Source organism: Trachurus trachurus (assembly GCF_905171665.1).
Source record: "Trachurus trachurus genome assembly, chromosome: 17".
Taxonomy (NCBI): Eukaryota; Metazoa; Chordata; class Actinopteri; order Carangiformes; family Carangidae; genus Trachurus; species Trachurus trachurus.
This window is the reverse complement of record NC_139900.1, coordinates 24,580,935-24,603,899: the sequence shown is the minus strand read 5'-3', so window position 1 is coordinate 24,603,899 and position 22,965 is coordinate 24,580,935. Positions and strand designations below refer to the sequence as shown.

The following is a 22,965-nucleotide window of genomic DNA, read 5'->3' as shown; positions in this document are numbered from 1 at the left end:
AGAGTTGGTGTGAGCCTCACCCCTTGGTCGCACTGCACGCGGAAGTTGAGCGCACGCACTGCGCGCGGCTTCTCGGGCGCTTGGGTGGTCGCACTGGCAGCGTACTTCTTCTCCTCTCTCCGCGCCCGTCAGACATCGACTGCAGTCGTTCATACTCGTATTCACTCGGTTTTCCACACACACGTCATTTTAAACATGTGTGTGTGTGTCCCGTGTTAAACATTTTTTAATTCGGGCGCAGCGCAGGGCGCCGCGGCGGCACGCGCCCACCTCGCGTGCCGCTCAGTTCGGCGCAGAGCCGTTCGCCCGTGCGCCGCGGTAGCACGTACACAATGAATGGGTTTGCTGCCGCCTGCCGCGCTCGGTGTGAAGGGCCTTTCACAGTGTTAACACGGTCTGGGTATAAAAGTATAATCCGTTTTTTCGTTTCAAAACAAAAACAGAAAAACGTTTTTTGCTGGGTTTTTGTTGTCAGCTTAAAAAACGAGAAAACTAAAAAACTAAAACCAAATAACGGCCGAAATTTGGTTTTTGCAAATTCATTTTGTCGTTTTTCGTTTCTTTTTTTTATGAATATGATATGACGGCGGACAGACCGGAAGCGGAAGTGAAGTGTAAAACCGTCAAAATAATAGTTTAGCGTGCTGGCGCTAACTTATATTATAGACTACTTGACTAGATTTCTTGATTACTATAACAAATTAGCCTAAAATAGCATTTGTAGCCTGTAGAAATGATTCCGTCCCAAGCCTTTTGATCTATAAGCGGTTGATTAGGCTACTGTATCCGTGATCACTATAAGCGGTTTCCACTGTAAATCAAAACCTGCTCCTCCCGACTGAAATGAAGTGATCACAGGCGCAGCTCATCACCGCCGTGACACCAGTTGGGTCTGTCCGGGGATTTAGTTTTTGTTGAGCCGACACACAGAGCCTGGCTGTGTTGGCCATCATCCGCCGGTTTTTTTTTTACAGTCTATGGGTAGCACTGAGGTCTACTATTCATGTAAAAACTGCGCCACCCTGTGGCTAAACAACTGCACTTAAGTCATAAGTTCTCATTTTCAAAATCATTCAAGACAGTCTGCTGTCGACCTGCAGTGTCAGGACACCTAGTATTGACTGTGGGTGATGGGGACCTCTGCTGACTTGATAGATGTTCTTAATTTAGGCAGGGGACGTAAAGCCTAGCTAATAGTAAAGTTTTTCCACAGTAAGTGCATTCACACACTCGGCTAAAATTATAATTATAGACCTAACACGTTCTTCCAAACAACCAGCTGTTATAGTTTCACGGAAGTAAAAAAAAAAAAGTGAACCATATATGGTGTAGAAAGAGGAGGGTAATAGGTAGGCTATCGCTCTGGGCTACGCTAAGAAGTTAGCGCCAGCACGCTAAACTATTATTTTGACGGTTTTACACTTCACTTCCGCTTCCGGTCTGTCCACCGTCATATCATATTCATAAAAAAAAAGAAACGAAAAACGACAAAATGAATTTGCAAAAAACAAATTTCGACCGTTATTTGGTTTTGGTTTTTTGGTTTTCTCGTTTTTTATGCTGACAGCAAAAACCCAGCAAAAACCCTTTTTCCGTTTTTGTTTTAAAACGAAAAAAGGAAAAAGGGGCGCTGTTTTCGTTTTTCCGTTTTCCCGTCGAAACGAAAAAACGGATTATACTTGTATACCCGGACCTAACACAAACACTGTCTGCTCCAAACATCATTTCAAAATGCTAATTATTCTAAGTAACTATTCCAAATGCTCACAACTTCTCTTTGATTCTAATCCAAATTCTATTCAGTCTGGTTTTGTCAACGCTCTGTTTTCATTTCATTTCCATTTATTTCCATTTTCATTTCCTTTCCTTATTATCACCCTCTCTCTTTATTCACAGCAACTCACAGATGTTGTACAACACGCTGCAGCTGAACTTCAACAGAAATGTCTCTTTGCTTTAGCTTCCACTTTATTTATTTTTTAGACAGGATTTGGTGGATCTAAGTTAAAGCCCTCCATAGTCTGGCTTCAGCACATATTTGTCAGCTTGCTGCTCACCAGTGAAAACATAAAACTGAAGAACATTTGCTGCCACTGTCCCATAACCCTGGAACATTCATCCCCTTGATCTGGCCCCTTTAATAATGGGCCGTCTCATTCTCATGGACACAATCTCACACTAAGGCCTTGGTAGCCTCTGTTCAAATTCTAAACATTCACTTGGACTCCAGGATGAGTTCATTAGATTTTAAGGTCAAAGTTCAAGGTGGTTGTGATGTTACAAAACATGGCTCTGGGCTTGTGAGCGCTGTTTTCTATATTTTGGCACAGAGTTGTCTGGAGGGACAATTACATCTGTCACACTGTGACCTCACAAAACAAGCTTCTGGCCTTACCTCACACACTCTTCGCTGACATTAATGATACAATTTAACTCTAATGTCTTTAAAGGTCCAGTGTGTAAAATGGGGATTAAACCTTGATATCTAGTGTTCATATTCTAGATCGCAGCGCTCACTTTCTCACTTGAGCCCACCCCTCCCGTCGGCAAAGTGACGGTGGCCTCCGAGGACAAAAACTTGTTTACCAAGACTGGGACGACTGGGAGTATTTCAGGAGCATGGAGCAATGAGGTGAAGATCTAAACCATTTTACCATATGTCTACTGTTTCCTCCTCCTTCTTCTTCATTGGTTTATTTATGAACGTGAAACTCTTTTCCGTTCAGGCTGCCATAAAAACATGGCGGCACAAGATGGCGACACTCTCTAAGCAAGACCCTTGCTATATGTATAAAAGAATAATTATAAGGCTACAAAAACCATACAAATTTTATTTTATAGCGATTATTATACGCTTATACTAATATATTCACGGGTAGTATATTCAGATTTTGCGAATAAACCTTGACAAATATTACACACTGGACCTTTAAAGGTTCACTGTGACATCATAATGTTCAACAAAAACATTTCTGGTCATCATTCATTAACTCAGGAGGAGAGACTTTGACCATTTCCTTTAATGTGGCTGATTTATTATTATTATTATTATTATTATGGATGACAGTACCTGTTGTGAGTTCAGAGCATAGACACACTTCCTGCTGTCCTCATAGACCTTGACCCTGTCCTGTGGGAGAGCGTCCTCGGGGGAAACGGGTGCAGTGGACAGGACGGTGCTCTCCCCGGTCAGCAGGTTTTTACTCACACTGATCTCCATGGCAAACACAGCTGGGAAGACAGGGAGGAAAGTTCATGTTAGTTCATGTTGGTCAAATATCACAACTCTCTCCCCCGCTCATACACACAGAAACACACACTAACACCTTCACAAGGACCTGTGTATTTGCACATATATATATTGTGAAGTGAATTTACAAAAATGAGTGAAAATGAACCCACTCTTCCTTGATGTGTTGGGCTCAGTGTGATTGTTGGCAGGTGGAGAAGGGGATTCTGTGGCAACCTCTCTGGCAACCTGGACTGGTTCTGTGGGACAAGAGAATCCTGTTAACATGGATTCATCTCTGCGCTCGGTCACATCCAGACAATCATGTCATAACTCACCAGGAACAAAGTTTTCCTGGGCCTCCTGGAAACAAATGCACATGGGTGTGAGAGCAAAGTAACATAACAACAGTAAAGTGTGTGTGTGAGTGTGTGTGTGTGTGTACCTTAATGATTTCCTGTGGACTTTTCTCCACTGACTTCAATCTGTTGAGGATGAAGCTCTCATGGGTGGAAATCATAGACTCTTCTTGCTCCAGACGCACCACCTCCATCTCGATCCTGATTGGCCCAAGGAGACCAGGAGAGTCCAATATGTCAGACTGTATTACAGTGCTACTGGAGCTCTTATTTCCGATTGTATCTTGTTCTGTATTGTAATTCTATTATGAATCTGCTGCTAATATTCTGTTTTCTCTTATATTTATGCAGATAACAATGCCATGCAGCGCCGCATGGCATTGTTATCTCTTTTATAACTGCTGCAAGTACTCTGTCCCCTCTTATTTTTATGCAGGTTGCTATCTGTTTTCTTACTGTTGTAACTGCTGCTAATACTATGTTTTTTCATACACTTACGCAGGTAGCCTCCTATTGTTATCCTTTTGTATGGTATGTCTGTCCGTCTTTAAATGTGAGGACTACGGATGGAAATTAGCCTTGAGCTAAATCTGGCATATTTACATGATGTGATGTGCGTGTCACAAATTGTTCATTTTGTCCACGTCAAATAAACAATAAAATAAAATAAAAATGAAAATAGTCTAGTGGGTGTGTGTGTGTCTGGTACCTGTGGATGGTGAGCTGCAGTGCTCTGGCCTGCTGCTGGTCTGACCGCAGGCTCTGTTGCCGTGGGGAGTTATGGGAGCTAGAGTCCTGTAGCAGCCACTGCTCCCTCAGAGCTTTTTTCTGTTTCACAGGACATAAGGACACAGGCTTTCAGTCCTGACTTCAGATGACAACTGACAGACAGATGGGAGCGAGATTATACCCATCCACCCGCTCCACTGGTGTCACTGCTGACATTCATAGATTTATTCAAAGAGATTACTGTGTGTGCCGAACCTTCAGATGCTGCAGTCTGAGTTTCTCCTGGTCCAGCTCTAGCTTCTTTTCTCTGATGTCTTCCTGAATCCGGTGCTTCTCCTAATGCAGCAGGGCAAATGGAACAGTTACAGCTCATATAACATCAATCTCCTCAGGACTACTCTGGGTGTTAGGGCCAAATTGAAGAAAAAAAGAAATTGGGAAAAGTCATACTATTATAAGAATAAAGTTCCTCCCACTGCCTACTACAGTACACTCTCCTCTGCTGCTGCCCTACTACACAACATCATATGATAATAGTCTCATTCTCTATGCATGGATACTTACAGTATATACTGTAAACGTGACACACGCCTGGTTGGTTTAGACTTCTAAATTTCACACAACCCAGAAAAATATTGTGTTCCTCGCCTCATCCACCACCTCTGAGAGTGAGAGACCTTCACCTCTACCAAGTGGAAAGAGCCACATGGTGAATCTATAAACCATAATAATCTGTATCTACATCCACCACTGAACAATAGAACAGACTCAGCTTCTTCACTATCTCTTCAATGATGCTGATGAGGAAACTATGCTAAAGCAGAACTTCATAGGAGGCTCCATGTTCCTCATGTTAAAGCAAAGTTAAACCACTTTATTCTCGTAATATTACAACTTTTCATTTTAAAATATCAGATTATTTTTCTTCATTGTGATGTAATATTCTCCAATTCTCACTAACTGTTTAGGTTAATCAAATGCTAATGCAAATAGGAAACATGTTTAATAAACAGACTCTCTAAGACAGACACAGAGTAACAGAGTATGACATTACAGTGATGGCCTGGAGCCGCTCCTTCAGCAGGTCAGACTCCTCCATGCTGCTTCAGGCCTGAGGAACAGGAGAGAGGGAGAGAGGGAGAGAGAGAGGCAGGGGGGGGGCTTTTACCAAAACATTTTTTTAAAAGGCACTCTTCAACAAACCATAAGACAAATGAAATTTACATGGAATGCAGGAAATGATCATACATACTGATCTCACTGCATAATACTGAATCCTCTTCATTCTACAGTGAATCACAAGTGAGACAAGAACTGAAAGGCGACAAAAGAATATTCCAGGAGACTCAACCATGGGCAAAAGATGAACATGAAGAACACTAATTGATTCTCTGTTCAAATCAATCCTCAAGAATTCAGGCAATAAATACATCCTGCCCACATGGAGGAGACTCAGTTATTCCATTCTTCTACACTGTGGGGTCAAGTCTTGTATTTATACCTAGTGGGTCAGGGGTCTATCTGTTTGGGGGGGGGGGGGGGGGGGGGGGGGGGGGGGCATGCTGCTGGTCCAGCTGTCCACAGTGTATTTCTGTGGTTTTATGATAACTTAAAGCAGAAGTAAGCGATCCGGTGGTTTTGGCTAACTTCCTGTCAGCAGATGGAGTTAGCAGTCTCCGCCCTCGTCCCCACGTCACCACATTCACGCGCATCCCTTGGCTGCGCACACAGAGAGGACTGCCCCTTTATGCCGTTCTCTCTCCTCATTGGATAAAGGTTGTAGGATACAAGGAAAGTTTTCTCCTCGGCTTACAGCAGAGCAGAGTGACTGACAGACCCGTGTTTCAGACCAAACACTCTATATAAGTGATTGCTGTCGGAAGATATAACTATTTAAGACTTATATTAACACAAACATTCCGCTTACTTCTGCTTTAATTAACTTTTAGCAGAAGTGAAAAAGCTTTGAAGACCACATCATTCCTTCCATGTTGACTGGTTGTTAAACTAGTGCCTGATCAGCAGTGTTGGGCATGTTACTTTTAAAAAGTAATTAGTTATAGTTACTAGTTACTTTCCCCCCAAAGTAACTGAGTTAGTAACTGAATTACTACATTATAAAAGTGACAAATTACTAGGAAAACTATTTCTTCACTTTTTTTTTTTAATAAAATGCTCAAATATGTCAAATTACCCCCTGTTCCACTGCACAGAGTTTAATGTGGTTGGTGTACTGAAGAGAAGTCGATGATTATTTACATTATTTACATATCACATTTCTTCAGTACATCCCTCTAGAAGAACACCTTTAACTTTACAACTTATTTAGACACATTTTCTTGTCTGCAAATTTCAATCATAAATACCTTTATCTTTATCTTATCTCAATCTTTACCTGGACCACAACAGCAGGGCCAGTCCTATGACACCATCACAGCAAATACACTACATTCATATACCATTATAACTAGGGTTGCAAAATTCCAGGAATTTTCAAAGTTGGAAACTTTCCATGGGAATTAATAGGAATATATGGGAATAAACAGGAATAAATCTGAAATTTACAAAATTGAAGGTAATATTTTACTCAACATTCATGTTTTTGTTGTTCAGTGAAAGAATTGATTGTTCATACAAGAATTAAAACTTGATAAAGTTCTACTCACAAATAAATCTGTTGAAATGTCATGTTTTTTATTATTATTTTGCATGGATGTCTGCTTATGACAAAACTAAATATTTACATTTATGTTTGGATATACAATTACCCCCAATTTCCAGTTAATTCCCATAAATCCCCAATAATTCCCAATAAATTCCCATAATTCCCATGGAAAGTTTCCAATTTGGAATATTTCCAAAATTCTCCATCTTAACTTCCCATGGAAAGCAACCCTAAATATAGAAGGGCTGAGGGAGTGGGAACCCACTATTCCACAGAAACAGTGTCACCATTACATCACAAACAGATCTTCTTCAGCATGTGATCTGTCCAGCTGTTAATGTGCTGTCCAATAATCAGAAGTTCAATAGTTTGATCTCAGCTCCTCCAGTCCACATGTCAAAGTGTCCCAGGGCAAGATACTGAATCCAAAATTGCCTCCCACCTATGGATCACTGGTGTGTGAATGTGTAGAAAAAAGCCCTGTCTATATAAATACAGCCCATTTAGCATGCACCACAGGTCTGTGGAGTCTTAATAAATGACTCTATTTATTCAACTTTCAAACAGAAAGTGTGTGCAGAAGACATTTAAAAATAACAGTGCAACTCTTTAGGTTCATTCCCTTGCAGAGTCAGGGTGTGTGTGGGGGTTAGAGGAGCTGTGTGGTAAATATAGATGTGGGTCAGAGGGGGGGTTACAGTGGGTCTTCAGATGTGTATAAAGGGATTTGAGGGGGTGGAGTGAATTCTTAGATGGAAACACACAAAGTTACTGCTGCTATTTCCAGGTCACTTTCTGCCAAGTTAAAATCCAGCTGACTGGTCACAGACACTTACTGCTGTCTGCTGGACTCCTCAGTCCAACAATGAGACTCAGAGACAAACAAACATGTTCTCACTCACTACCCGAGGTCAGCCAGGAGAAAAGAGTCTCTGATATGTCCACAGAGAGACAGCGTGTTATTCTGCCCTAACTCCCTCAAACAAACATGGAGCGTGTCAGCCTGAGGCCGGCGCTGAACTGACCCACCTCCACTCACACAGACTGCTCTATTTACCAAGTGAAATGCATTTCTCAATTTGCATGTAAGTGTGAAGTGAACCTGTCAGTCAGTCAGGCAGGCAACCAGTCAGTAAAGTAGCCGGTAAACTGAGCTAATCTGCTCATGACTTTGCTAATCTGTGTAAACCATCTGTTTGCCAGCTCTACATGACAGACCACATGGCCAATCAGTGCAACACCCATGTGCTCAGTGCCTGATCATTTTATTTTACGTATATGCTGGTATATAAGTCAGGGCTCCAGTCTGTCCCTAAATGGAGACATTTTGCTGCTATAAAATATGAGACATGCAGTGCAAGTCAATTTTTCATCTACTTGCACATGTGCAACTCAAAGAATCTGGAATCTGCCGTTACAGGTGTCAGGCCAATGTGTGTGAGGATCATGAATGAAAAGAAAATGTGAATATTTGCTTTGATTTACGTTCATTAACAGTGTGTGCCCCTAATTCTTCTACTTGCACCCCTAAAATTTTAAGTTGGGGCATCACTGTGCTCATTGGAGCCCTGTTAGCTGTGGTGCAGTGAGCTGTGTTACCGCAGCATTTTGTTCAACATGCAGCAACAAGTTCTGAGGGACATTTGACATACAGTATTGTGTGCACAACTTATAGATCTTTTGCAAACAAACCTATAATTATCTTGTGCACACTGAACCTAAAAAATCCGGTTCTGTAACACTGAGGCCCCAAACGTTTCTTAACCGATAAAGACATCATTTACCTAAACATATAAAGGTTTTACATGCACTACTGATGCACAACACCACTGCACCAAGGACTACAGACAGCCATGAAAGAAGAATCTGTCAGTTTTGCACCTCATGGACTAAAAGTGTGTGAATTCACGAGTCACACTCCTGCTCTGAGCCCTAATCCTACAAGTATCAGTCCTAAATCCTCTGTGGAAGAATATGAGTAATGCACAGTGATAAGGTCACTGAGGTTCATGACTGAGCATCAACTCTAATGTTTGTAAATGTGTTAAAAATAAAGTCTTTACCTGAGCGAGCAGTCCTGAGGAGAAAGCCGGTGTCACCTTACAGGAGGTTACAGTGGAGGCTGGAGGCTCTGGCTGCAGCCCGGAGAAACTGAAGCTTAAACAGATTTAAGGACTTATCTACAGTATCTCCACCTCTTTCTGGTTGTCTTTCTGTGGTGCACCAAGCCCAGTGTGTCAGCTTCTACCTTTCTATTGTTTCTATATTATAGGCCACATTTGCTGGGCAGTGTGGGGTTCAGGTGCTGGGAGCCCCTCCTGTCCTCTCACCTGATCTTTACCTGCTAACTGTGAGGTACTGTAATGAGGCTGCAGGTTGCAGTGCAGCTCCTTACAGCTGAGGATAATGGGAGAACACTCCACACAAACACACAACACACATGCATAAGACCATGTTCTCTTCTCCTACCTGGCTGCTCTCTCCTCTGCTGCTGCCCTGCTGCCCTGCCGCCCTGCGCCGCTGCGCTGTCCCGCGGGAAGCTCCAGACCACCCGGAGGCAGGTGGAAGTGGGCGTGGCCACTCCGTGTGTCGCGTTACGGCTGACTGACAGTTTGATGTCCGTCTGTCAGCCAATGGCAATAAGATCTGTGCCCCCCCCCCCCCCCCCCCCCCCAAAAAAAGGCCTATGAGCCTGCATGTTAGTAACATCATCAAATACGTCCTAACTGACTGACTGGCGCTGTACAACAGCTGCTGCTGAGAAACCACTCATACTGCATGAGGTCAGATCCTATAGCTCCATAACCCTTCTCTATTTTTGGGAAAAACAAACAAAAAAACCTGCAAATTAGCCTGCAAAAAGGTCAGTGTATCTTTTGGTCACTGGATTTTCTTTTGATGAATGCGAAATGAAAAACAAAAAAACGATTGGTTTAAAGGTAGGGTTGGTGATCCTATTCTGGAGCATTTTTTTTTTTTACTAAATTGTCTGAAATCCTCTTCACACTCCAATTGAAACCAATTAATTAAATGCTTTTTCACAAAAATGAAAAAAGTCAGTCACCTGTAAATGCCATCTAATCATCTTGAACACCACGTTCAAATCAATTGGATCATTACAGTGTGTCAATCAATCGGCCGTCTCTGTACCTCCCTTCAGAGTTGCGACAGTGGAAATGACAACGACAGTGATACAATTTTTTTTAATGGGTGTGGTTTTTAATTGTCTTATCTATCTATCTATCTATCTATCTATCTATCTATCTATCTATCTATCTATCTATCTATCTATCTATCTATCTATCTATCTATCTATCTAACTTTTGGCCAAAATGTTTTATCTATAAAAGGTGGGCAAATCTGGAATAACCTCCAGTCACATTAGGGAGAGCAGCACTTTTACCATGTTCAAGGGAAAACTAAAAGCATTGTTCCAAGCAAACCAGACATGTGACCACCTGTAACCTGTAGCTATATAACAACTGCCGGGGCACCATCTGAGTTTTTATTTTTCAGTTAATTGTACATAATGTTTTTTGTGTATGTCATTTTGGTTTTAGTAGTACTTACATAATTACAATTTCGTGCAATATCTACACACTTCTGCTTGTGCATCTGGGTGTAATGGGCATCGTGCAATACAACATGGCACTTTAAACTGATGTGCACTTTAGGGCCTTGTGCAATACTATCTAGCACTTACATTCTTATAGGGCATCGTGCAATACAACTGGTACCTATGCACTCCTGCACTTTAGCACAACCCAGCACTTATGCACTTTATCTCCCAGAAACTCTTATGGTCCTCCTACCCATGGAACGTGTTTGCCAATATGTTTTACACTGTCATAGTCGTCTTGTTGTCTTTTTGTTGTCTACATTATCATGCGTATTGTCATTGAACTGTTTTTATGTTTATGGGACTCCGGATGGAAATTAGCACCTTGCTACAATCCGGGACAGTTAGTGAAGCTGCACAGTGACATGTGACAGTATCGCAGAAAGCTGTGTCACTCACATTGGGATTACAATGATTCACTGAATAAGTGTTGCGTGGCTTCAGAGAGAAGTGGCTACTGTATCTGAGTAGGGCTCCAAAGACAATTTAGCCTACAGAACCACAGACACAGTACTGTAGTGCTCAATGGCGCTCTTGTCTTGAAAATGACACAACATCCAGTGTCAAAATATGAAAACAAACTTATGTTGACTTGCATTTGGTGCCATTGTGCCTTTCAAGATGCAGTAGGATATTTCACTCATCTGAGTTCATGTCCTGGAAACAGTGGGTTAATAATACTGTTGACTTCACTGGTTTTCTTGTTGATGTGAGGGCAGTTTCTGTGTCCTTGTTTCGACCGAAGTCTTTGGTCGAAACGTCTGTGCTTGCCTGTCCTGCAATAAAGAATCATCAAAAGGATATTGAGAGTGTGCTGGCTTTTTCTCCCCTCTCAGACTAACGTTATTTTGTACATTTTCTCTGATACAAATAAACTTGTTCTCTAAACTAAATAACAAAGAAATACAGAAAAATACAATTACATGCATTGAACAATCATGTCATTTAATATTTAATATAAGAGAGAGAAAGAAAGAAATAGAGAGAGGGATAAAGAGAGAAATAAAGTAATAGTAATAATTGTAAGGGGAAAGGGGAGGGGGGGAAATATTTAGGACCCAAATGACGATGAAGTCAGACGGTGGACCATATTGAAATTCTAGGAAATTCTTGGTTCACATATTATGTTGACATCATGACCTCAACCCAACAGAAAGTCAGCCATTTTGAGAGAGAGAGATATATCATAGATAGCTAGTGTACTGATCTTCACTGCTTTTGTTGCAGCATCTTCACTGCTTTTCTCAAGTAGCCTACTTGTGGATTTGTGCCATCATTCAATTGTTGCTAATTTAACATACGTAAATGTATTATTTTATGTATGTTATCAAGATGTTTTTTTTTTTTTTTTTTTTTTTTTTTAACGAAATAGGTGGGAGAAACCAGACTTCCTGGAGAAAACCCAATCTTGTCACTGAATCCATTCATTTAGTACGAGAGCATCATGCTACTGTATAGGAGGAGTTGTACAGGTGGCAGGGGATGGAGGGTAAAGGGAGGATGGTAGGGGTTAGAAAGTGGGAGGGAGGGGTTGAGGGGAGGGAGAGAGATTTCATAGAGAGATAGAGATTATTTTGATAGAGAGAAAGAGAAAGGGAGATTTCATAGAGAGATGGTCGGTGGGATATCTTCTCTGCTTTTTTCAAATGCTTGTGGATTTGTGTCATCATTCATTCAGTTGTTGCTGTAGATTGATTAATGTATGTATGTTATCAAGAACAACAAAATGAACAGAACAGATTTTTTTTTTTAACGAAATAGGTGGGAAAAACCAGACTTCCTGGAGAAAACCCAATCTTGACACTGAATCCATTCATTTCTAGCACGAGAGGAGTTGTTCAGGTGGCAGGGGATGAAGGGTAAAGGGAGGAGGGTAGCAGTTAGAAAGTGGGAGGGGGCAGTTGAGGGGAGGGGTTTCTATTCCTCCACTGTCCTTTCTCTTGCTCTCCTCTGTCTCTCCCCTCCCTCTTCTCGTTCTGTTTTCTCCTCTCTTTCTCCTTTCTCTTGTTCTTTTCTTTCTTTTCTGTCTTTTCTTATTGTTAGGGATACAAATACCTCTAGACTTGGGCAAATTTTATCATGAGCAGTTCTGTTTTATCCAATTTTGCTGTACATTTTAGTTTACACAGTGCTAAACCTATAATCTATATTCACATTTGTGATTTTCAAAGTGCAACAGTTGGAGGGAAAATCTTTTCCTCTCGTGTAACAGCTCCGCTAAATGTCATCTCACTGCTGTTGGTGGCAGGTCAGTGACAGGTCAGTTTAATTTCTTTTTTAAAAAGAAAAAAAGTCCATTATGTGATTATGTGAAGACATACAGAATTTTTGAACATGAAATGTTCTGTTCTGGCTAACTGAGGACAGTCTGCGTGAGTGTGAGCGTCAGTGTGTGCCAGTATTTGAGCGTTGTTATCATATTGTTTATTGCAAAAACAAAAGTCAATGTCATGGCAGAGAATGGAGTGAGATGTGTTATCTGTGTACTCAGGCGCGTGCGTGCACACACACACACACACACACACACACACACACACACACACACTCTGTTCTGTTGATGTAGTACTAGTTGCAATAAAGTCGGTCTGCAGCAGATGGGAGTATTGCATCATTTCTACTATTTCGTACCCGTGCAGGGAAGTTACATAGTGCAGTTTCAGCCGACGCGACCCGGCTCAGGCTGCAGCGGCAGCACTATTCATCCTATTAACCATTTTTCTATCATTGCAATGAGTCTGGAAACATTATTTTAAGGCCGAAAAACTCCGCAATGTTACTTTAAAATTATAGTCAATCAATAATCAACTCTTGTAAATAAGAGTCTAAGCAGAATAGGCAACACAATACATTTTCACAGTGAACAGAAATATCTAACCCTAACCCCCATATTCTTAGCCAGTAGTTAGAGCTCAACTCTGAACAATAAACATGTCAGTGTTTTGTGTAACAGTCAGTCAATGTGCAGAATAACCAGAACAAGCATGACTCAAATGGTGAAATTGAGAACAGTAACAATCTTACACAGTTTTCTTTATTTACTAGACAGAACACTGGGATGTTTGCTTTACAGAGTTTATTAAGAGCCTTGGTCGGAAGTTAGTGCTTGTCGCTCTGTACAGTGAACAGCAGTGGTGAAGGGCTTTACACAGTGATTGACATGACTACAAGTCAGTGACCATTGGGGGGCATACAGGGTGGCCAATCAGATTGCAGGGGGGGCAGGTGCCCCCCTGTGCCACCATGGAAGACCCGCCCCTGCTCACTCACTCACTCACTCACTCACTCACTCACTCACTCACTCACTCACTCACTCACTCACTCACTCAAGCAAATCATGCATCACAAAAAACGTACATATCATAATTATGAAGAAAGTAACATTTACATCAGCAAATCAGCAATCAGCAAAACACAAAGATATACAGTAGACCAGGCCAACTGAGGAAGTTTGTGTCTGACATGTGATTTATTAAATACAGTTATTATTATAACAGGAATAGCAGAATGACTGGCAAGAGATTAAAAAAGAACAAAGACACTGAGAACAAATACAGAATAAAAATGTATAACCAAATAGTATAGCATTGTGAGACAAAAACATGAAAGGAAACCATTACAATTAATTAACCATTAACCACAGATATCAGCAGTAACCAATAATACACTTACAAGATTTCACACAGAATTACTTTGCAGACCCTTAGGAACCTGTGGATTCTATAATGTAAAATATGAAGTCATGGTTCACAGTTTCAGTGAAGGACGCTGTCTATTGCTTCTACTCTACAGGTTCTACATCTACCATCATCCACAGCATAGCATCTACACACAGTGGTACCTTAGAGTAAACCAGTGCATCAAAGTGACTGGTACAGGAATTCTTTACCTGATGCCTGTGTTGTTTAGCCTCGTAAACCAGCCTCTCGTGGAGGCTGGCCTCATTGCCGCTGATGCGTTTGGCATGAAACCCTCAGAAATGAAATGAAATGTATTTCCGCGAGAGGCTGGTTTACGAGGCTATGTGTTATTGTCAAATTCAACCAACTGCAATTTTTTTTTTCTGAATTTGCAATAAACCCTGTATGTAGTGAAGCCTACAAGGGACCAGATATGTGTTCTTTGTATAAAAAAAATGTATAAAAACTTAATTCAAGTTTGAAATTTATTTTAAAATTGTATTCAAATAACACAAGCAACAACAATGGCAACAACCTCAACATATGGCTGGTAAAGATAAAGGTCCAGGTTTGAAGGTCAAACTAAAATTGCCATCAGGTGATAGTCATGGACATCTTGGTCATGGAGAGGGGGCGGGTGTGGGCGCTCATAGTCATGTAACTTCTGTGATAGAGCCCGGGTTCTAGACAACCAAAAGAGAAAAACACCATTCAGTTAAAGGTTCATGAGGCAAGATTTGTGAAGAAATGCACATGCGTTTTAAGTTTTTTACTGCTAATGGGCGATGAAGCGTTCAAAACCAAAAAGAATGAGCCCACTCGCGTATCTCTCCGTTGCCTTGAACAGGCTGTGTGCTGCATAATGCGCTGCAATTCTGGGTCTGAATTTCCCGCGCTGTCCGCGGATGTGACGTCAAATGACGCTGCATGCGTGTCCTCGACAGCTTTGGCTTTCCACCGCTTGCGACCAGCGGCGGTCGGTGGATGTCTTGCAGCCTAAACAGTCATGTGAGCAGCGAGTAGAGAAATAACGTCACTTTCTTAAATTTTAATATTTTTTCATGCGAGAAAGTGACAGTTTAGATTCCCAATCTGTTGTCAGTTTCAAATAACGACTGTAAGTAGATTTGCTCCGACATTTTTCGGAGGAGTGCAGAGCCACACACGCAGCAGCAGCGGCTCGTCACAGAGGCTGCAGCCGGGGAGCTGAGCTCATCGGCCGGGCAACCTCTGTCCTCTGTCCTCCTCCCAGGGAAGAAAACGAGCCGAGTAACTTCCCCACAGGTTTTTAGAGGTTTTCTGTCAGCTGGTTGAATTGTTTTTAGGAGATAAATGCTGGTCTCATTGATGAAATCTAACAGTGGCACTGTGGCAGTCGCATTAGTTCATTTGAATGAAAAGTGAAGCTTGTGTGTGTGAGCAGCGCAGCTCTGTACGTACAAAAATCACCATATTTAGGCTACTTCAATAAATAAATAGTTTTACAATGAGCCGATTGATTCATCCGTGGTCAGTTTATCCAAACAGCGCCTGTAAGGAAATTCTCCGACGTGTTCGGAGGAGTGCAGAGCCACTAGAGCAGCCGAGCGGCACTAGCGGCTCACAGAGGCGGCGGCCGGTGAGCTGACCTCATGCCTGGGCGGTCAACCTCCGGGTGTCGCGGTAAATTGAGCACTGTAGAGCGCGGCATGGAGCATTTACTGTTTATTAACAGCCAAGCGCGACGTGTGTGTGTGTGTGTGTGTCTGTGTCTGTGTCGTGAGACAGCAGGTGGAGGGACTGACTGGCAGAGATGAGAGATAGTGAAAGCTGTTCTTTTTTTCTGTGAGAGACTGCTGTGGCGGACCCAAACGAAACTGTGGCGGCTGATTAATGGAAAACACTGGTATAGTAACGTTACGCCGTTTCCAATTCAGCCATTCACTGTCACAGCATCAGCTGCACTGCTGTGGAGAGTTGATGCGCGCTCCCGCACCAGCTTGGCTGATGGCTGCAGTAACCCTGACGGCCGCTACGGCCGCTGTATCGCTAATGAGTTTTATTCCTTGATCCTGCCTCAAGCTCCTTTAAAGAACATTTTCTTCCTTCCTCCTCAACTGCAACTGGAAAGAATAAAGGTGGAACACCGGTTCTCCTTGTGACCAGCAGGTGGTGCAACCCTGGTCATATCACAGTGAAGGGTCAGCAGCCAGTCTCAGACCTTAAAGGGATGGTTCACCCAAAATTGAAATTTCACTGAAGTTTCACCGAAAAAAATTAAATAAGTCTATTTTTCAAGCTTGTTTTGTAGCAGAAGCTCCTCTTCCCGGTTCGTCAAATTTGGACAGAACCAGGGTCTGTCCTCCTCTTCCAGTTCGTCCAAATATGACGAACCGGGAAGAGGAGCTTCAAGAAGCTTCCGCTACAAAACAATCTTGAAAAATAGACTTATTTAATTTTTTTTTTCGCATTGCGGGGCATTGAGGGGCTTCAATACAAGACGGACATTACATACAAGCAGCATGGAGGTATTTGGATGTTTTTTGGTGTGTCTTTTTGTTACGAAGACAGTTGGTATCCATTTGCAACCGTTTTATTGACATGCACTGCTACGCCGAGACCCCCTGTAACTCAGAGAAGCCACTGATAACTCTGGAAACTTCTCCCAGCCCTTAGTCGACATGAGGGTGAGTAGATAATGAGTGAAATTTCAATTTTGGGTGAACTATCCCTTTAACACTAGAACCGCCGCTTCCTAAAATGCATGTTTCTTTCAAAAATTCCCCTTTTTTTGAGGGCTTAACCGCTGTACTATTCTGCGCTGGACTCCCCTCCCCTGATATATCAGAGTTTGGAGAAATTTGAAGAAATTTTCATTTTTGGCCAAAATCTAACCCGCGGGGTGGTCGTTTTTTTTTTTTCAAAAATGGCCTGTGTGGTTTTTGGTCATTTTCTCCAAAACCACCGGCCCGATTTCAACCAAACCTTCTAGAAACTCTGTTTGCGTAAAAACCCTATGTCTCCCAGTCGATGACTTTTCCTAAAAGTGTGTTCTACATCATCTTATGCGTTTTCACGATTCTAGTATAAAAGAGAACGAAAAAAAGAGTGATTTTACCTGGAACCGCCAAGTCATTGACTTTATGGCAATAGGCCAATTTGCCAAAATGTTGAAATATTCCTTTAAGCTCTGTATGGACACTGTAGCAATGGACTGTACACTGATTTCCAAACAACAAATCCTGGATCATCAGTAGCCTCCAGAACAAGGAGGCCTTCAGTGATGGAGACAGGAAGAGCCTCAGGTGTGTTCAACATCAGCTGAGGAGGAGATTAAAGGAGGCGAAGGAGGGATACTATAATCTTAAAAACAAGCTCACAGAGCTGGAGGTGGATGGTGGTGGATCCCTGCTTCATGTCCTGGATTGTGATGTGACAAGACCACAGTTCTGACTCTGTTCCTGTTTACTCTGTGAGTTTTACCACATGCATGTATTAGTACTTTACCTGTGTAGAAACGTATTTGGTGTGATTCAGCGGTGGGGTCTCATCGGTATTTGATGTGTCCGCATCTGATGGACTCTGAGGAAATCCTGGTCTCTTCTTAAAATACTGAACCACAAACACCACCTGCACACAAAGAGAGAGGAGGAGACAAATTAAACATTGCCTGTAATAACTCCATCAGAAACAGTCACAAATACACTGATGAATACAAACGAGGAGCTTGAATCGTCACTGGAGGGAGACTTTTTATTATTTGTGTTTAGATTGTCTCTGTGATCCAGAGTGACCCCGCCAGTGTGTATGAGTTGTTACATAAAATGGAATTCAAACTCAGTGAAGCAACAACAACATGTAGGCTATATGTGTCCTGCAGCTCTTTAGTCCATTAGCCTGGCAGTCTACAAACCTACATTTGTTTGACCAGTGATGTGATGATGTACAGCTGCAAGGTGCCTGTTTGGGTCTGACAGGATGTTGTGAGGGTTTTTCAAAAACTGTCTCAAAATGTAAATGTAATATTAGAGTCATTTTAATGCAATAATGTGATTAAAGAAGAAAGACACGAGTGAACATGAGGAACAGAGAAGGTTCTCCTTGTGTCTCCCTGCTTTGTGAAATTTCAGTGCTTGTGATGATGATGGTAGATCCACATTTATCAGAATTAATTATATTCATTTTGTATCATTTTCTATTTGTATAGCAAAGTGTAGAGAGAAGAGTCCATGAGACTGTTGGCTGGATTGTAACACCCGGGCAGTCTAACCTGTACTGCAGTGTTAGAGACTCCACTGCTGCACTCTATGCTGTTACAGTATAATCATGTCTTTTAGAGTATTTGGTTCCTTTGCTCTTAGGGAAACATCCTTTTATTTTGTTCGTAACATTTAAAAAATGACAATAAATCAGGAAATGTGTGGTTGCCTCTGTAATACAGCTTAAATTCATTTTTGCCTTTAATTGATATGTAAGTTAGGGGAGACAGGGAATAGGGAGGCAGAGAGAGGGGGAATGACATGCAGCAAAGGGCCTCCAGATTCAGAATTCGAACTGAGGAAAGCTGCAGTGAAGACTGTGGCCTCTGCCCATGGGGGGCCTGCTCAACCCACTGAGCTAAATAGCGCCCCCTTCTTCTCACTGTTAACCTTGGCCTGTCTCCCTTTATTATGGCCATTTGGGCCAAGGTCATAAAATGTTGGATCTTTCCGCTTCCTTCGTTTGTTATGGCAGCACAGGTACTGCACATGCTGATTTGGTGATTTGCTCCAGTTGCCTGCTGGTTTGGGTTTTCTGGATGCTCTGCTTGTCTGAGCAGTTGCTTTAGTCCCAAACTTTTCCATGGCAAGGCCCCACGGATAGCATTAACTTCTGGACGGGGACCCCTTTTGCAAACCAAGTTTTGAAACAGTTATCAGTTAATAATGGGCATGATGTGATAAATGATCATTTGTCTGCAGGACTGCATAGAAAGATGAGCGTGGCAAATAAGGTTTCGATATGTTATGTTATTATAAATTAGATTTTATAATAATGGCCAAAATACAATAATTTGATTTTATTTTGTTATTTGTATTTGTTCTCATCTTCCTTCCAATTTACTGAGGACCCTCTAGGAACCCCTGTTGGCCCCCCAGGGGGGCTCCGGTCCCCACTTTGAAATCCACTGCTCCAGTCTAAAGTGTAGTTGCTGGTTTTTGGGAGATGCATCATGTTTTGTTTGTTCATCAGTGAAAACGATCCTGCTGAACAAACTACCAGTATGATAGGGAGATTTATATTCTAAAAGAATCCTAAAGACCAGAATCCATTGGCTTTCTGTGGAAGGAACAATGTTATGTTAACTGCAAGAGCAGCAGGTCTTCATTCTAAAAAGCACAACAACAAGGTGAGAGGGCTAAAGTTCAATCTCAGAAAGGTGTCTCAGTATGGGAGAAACCAGCAAACAAATGAACTGGAATAAAGAAACTCCCGAGTTGGATAAATTAAAATGAATAATGTGAATGAATGGCATTAAATGAAAAACTACTAACAAGAAAAATGGCGATAGCTCCTCCAATGATTTGTCCTGCAATCATGTCGTTCCAGTGGTTTCGGTATTCGGCCACTCTGTTGATCCCTGTCAGCACGGCCAGACCGACCAATGACAGACTGAGGAGGGGGCCTGTCAGTTGACCTCCCCTGCAGTCAACGCAGCATGTGATGTACATCTGAAAAGAGAGTTCATTCAGTTATGGCACTCAGACTTCAGGTTACATAGTGAGGTGAGGCTGAGGACACTCACCGCCAGATAAACGGCTGTGTACAGACTCAGTGCAGCCTCCTTAGAGGGAAACGTCTTTCTGGCTCTCAGGACCTCATTGGGGTCACCAGTGCAAGCGTCTGATTGGCTGACAAAGTATACGGTGTCCTGGCAGCTGAGGGCGGTGTAATTGGGCTGGCAAACAGACAGGAAGTAAGGAGCCAGACTTCCTGTGACCAGCTGACCTGCGTTGACGAAGATGTCTGTACTAAACAGACCAAAGACATACACACCTGCAGAGACACACACAAATGAAACGATTTTAAAGTAGCATGTTAATGTAAAAAGACACATCATAAAGATTCAGAAATCAGTCACATTAGGCTAATTGATTGATTCATTGATAAATGTTAGCAGTGTGTAACTGAACGGTTCTGTAAAGAAGTAACATCAGTACAGTAAACAGCTACACATGCTACATGTTGTCCCTCCTCCACACATTTGTTTTCACACACAGGCTCCGCCCACAGGTGAGTGACGTCAAACACAACCAAAGAGATGAGGTGGAGCACAGTGGCTGATGAAAGCATTTGTTTTGGTCTGAGATGCTGGTGGTTTAGAGCAGTGGTTCCCAACCTTTTTTCCTTGAACCCCCCCATGCTTTTGTTAAAGACAAGCCCCCCCTCGCCCATCCACAACCCCTGTCTGCACAGACGCATCAAAAGAATAATGTGATACGAACTTTTATTTACAAAAGTATACTGTTGATAAAAGATGAAGCCCTGCCGTGGGTAGCCTATGTACAGTAATTACACCCAGGAGCCCCATATACATTTGAATCCATTCTGAATTATTAATCTATTTTGTTTCCTTTTATTTTGTTATTTTCTGTCCATTTTCCTTTGTTGTGTCATAATTGTTATCTTGTCCCTATGAGCAGGTAGGTTGCAAGTTTTTGTTCCTACTGTATTGTCGATTTGGATTATCCAATTGGATGTGTTATTGGGATTTTAAAATCTAAATATGCACAAATATAATATTGATAACTTCACAACCTCAGAACAGACAAGGTTCTGTGGACCCCCTGAAATCTCTGACGCCCCCCTGAAGGGGGCTCAGAACCCAGGTTGGGAACCAAACTTTAGAGCAACGCATCACGCATGCACTGCAAAAACTCACCACGCCTGTAAATGCAGAAACAAGCTTTACAAGTGCAGAAGTGTTTCCAGGGACACAAAGAAGTGATTGTTACTGATGTTTGTAGATATGATGAGTTTGTTTGGTTTGTTATAACGTCAATAGCACATGCAAATATGTACTGTTAGCTTAGCATTAGTCTGTAGCCGGTCCTCTGTTGCAAGTTTGGCAGTGCCTTTGTGTATTTGCAGGTGTTGTGAGTTTTCATAGCGTGTCTAGTCACAGGTTACAAAAACTCTGCTTGTTTGAACACACTTTTATAATGACACGTCAGAAAATAATTTACTCTACAATATTTAGCCTATTGGCCATCATTTTATTTCAATGTCATACTGTCAAACTTTGATCTCGAAAACTCCCATCTGAAACCAAATAAGTGGACAAGTGAGAACTCTTCAAACTTAGTCTTCTCTTGTACATACACACCTAAACTACTGTGTCTAGCACACTGCCCTGTTACGTTCACAGCAACAACAAAAACCCTACAACTTAACCTTTTATTGTTGTGTTTCCAGGACAACATGTTGCCATGATGATGAATGGACTGTAGGCCTACAACAGTTGGGATCTTGGGTTTTACTGGGATTTACACATAAAACAAAACCTGAGCAGTCTAATCAAGTTTATAGTGAGCTGGTCATAGCTCAGAAGCTAGATCACCCATACAGGACACTGATGGATCATTTACAAATACAGTACGTAGCACTGATGAGTTCACCATGAAACATATGCCATCATACCAAGGAAGCGGAAGGTCCTGCGCACCATAGGATTCACATAGCAGCAGTCGTCCATGACAAGAACCTTGTCTTGGTCGTAAAGGCTGTTTGAGTGAAGCAGGAAGACAACCAGCTCTACACACGAAATCTGCAACACATCATGAAAGACGATGATTTAAAGAAAGGAAGAGGACAACAAAGAAGGTGAAGGAATGTTTGGATTCTACTGTAGGTTATGTGTAAACATCTTATTGTAGTTTTACTATGCTTCTCTCTGCAGCTCTAGTAACAATGGGTCAGTGAGTACTAACTGTTCTCTGAGTGGTCTCAATATAAATAGAGCAGATTAAATTGCCCCTTGGGGATAAATAAAGTTGTTTATTTAAACTGCATTGAATTGAGTTAAAACCCATAAAAACAAATCCTGCAGGGTGGGGTGGTGGCAGGGTTTGGGGCACAGGTGTGACAACACAAAGTAGTCCTGGTGGCTGGTTTAAAGCACAACACATCCTCAAGATGTTGAAACTTTAGTCCTGTATCTATCCTGTTCTATGAAATATTCACTTTGTTTAATTACTTCTCCTTATTCAGTCTTGTACTTCAAAGATTAAGTTAAAGTCAGTTAAAAGGGGTGGTCATTTTATAACTTGTCAGACCACTCCAGTATCCACATCTTAATGAATACAACACAGGTTTATGCTGCAGCCACATGAGCTTTCTCAGTCAGTAATAGTTGCATTGAATGTATTGAAATGCAGATAGCTCCTCCCCTGGCCTTCACACAGCACTTCACCTGTTGTGTTGAATCTGTCCTGCTGCTGTGTTAACCATGCAGTCAGACTTACCAGTACAACAGGCAGTCCTCCCACCACAGAGTACAGTATGACAGGCTGGATGAGGCTGTCCTGTTCAGGTCCAGGATCTGGTTTGGCCAAAGCCGGGTCTCTGCAGATGAAGCCCTGCTGTGCCGGACTGAAAGTGTCAGTGAACTCAAAGTAGTAAGCCAGCATCACTGCCGCTGCCAGGATCACCACCTGGAAGTACAGCAT

At 42.1% G+C, this 22,965-nt stretch overlaps 2 protein-coding genes across 4 annotated transcripts in view; both read right to left on the bottom strand.

Annotated features, from left to right (window-relative positions):
- Window positions 1–9,500, bottom strand: part of LOC311001225 (palmdelphin-like) — a 17,443-nt gene extending 7,943 nt beyond the window's left edge. For 2 of the 3 annotated variants that reach the window (XM_083992252.1, XM_083992250.1), the window contains exons 1-8: window positions 9,452–9,500; window positions 5,372–5,428; window positions 4,573–4,653; window positions 4,298–4,416; window positions 3,675–3,789; window positions 3,568–3,592; window positions 3,403–3,489; window positions 3,071–3,231 (exon numbers count right to left, since the gene is read on the bottom strand). In XM_083992252.1, the coding sequence (XP_083848378.1) occupies window positions 3,071–3,231; window positions 3,403–3,489; window positions 3,568–3,592; window positions 3,675–3,789; window positions 4,298–4,416; window positions 4,573–4,653; window positions 5,372–5,416 (633 nt within the window). In that variant the 5' untranslated portion in view covers window positions 5,417–5,428; window positions 9,452–9,500. Of the gene's footprint in view, window positions 1–3,070; window positions 3,232–3,402; window positions 3,490–3,567; window positions 3,593–3,674; window positions 3,790–4,297; window positions 4,417–4,572; window positions 4,654–5,371; window positions 5,429–5,569; window positions 5,604–9,451 lie in introns of all 3 variants that reach the window. The other variant, XM_083992251.1, reaches the window with a different exon arrangement.
- On the bottom strand, window positions 8,936–22,965 carry LOC311000604 (phospholipid phosphatase-related protein type 5-like; the record flags this gene model as incomplete). The annotated part of the gene is made up of 9 exons (XM_083991343.1): window positions 8,936–8,944; window positions 9,046–9,117; window positions 9,313–9,379; window positions 11,373–11,377; window positions 17,765–17,887; window positions 19,792–19,968; window positions 20,043–20,293; window positions 21,938–22,064; window positions 22,762–22,965. 9 exons carry the CDS (start codon window positions 22,963–22,965, stop codon window positions 8,936–8,938), a joined length of 1,035 nt encoding a protein of 344 aa, XP_083847469.1.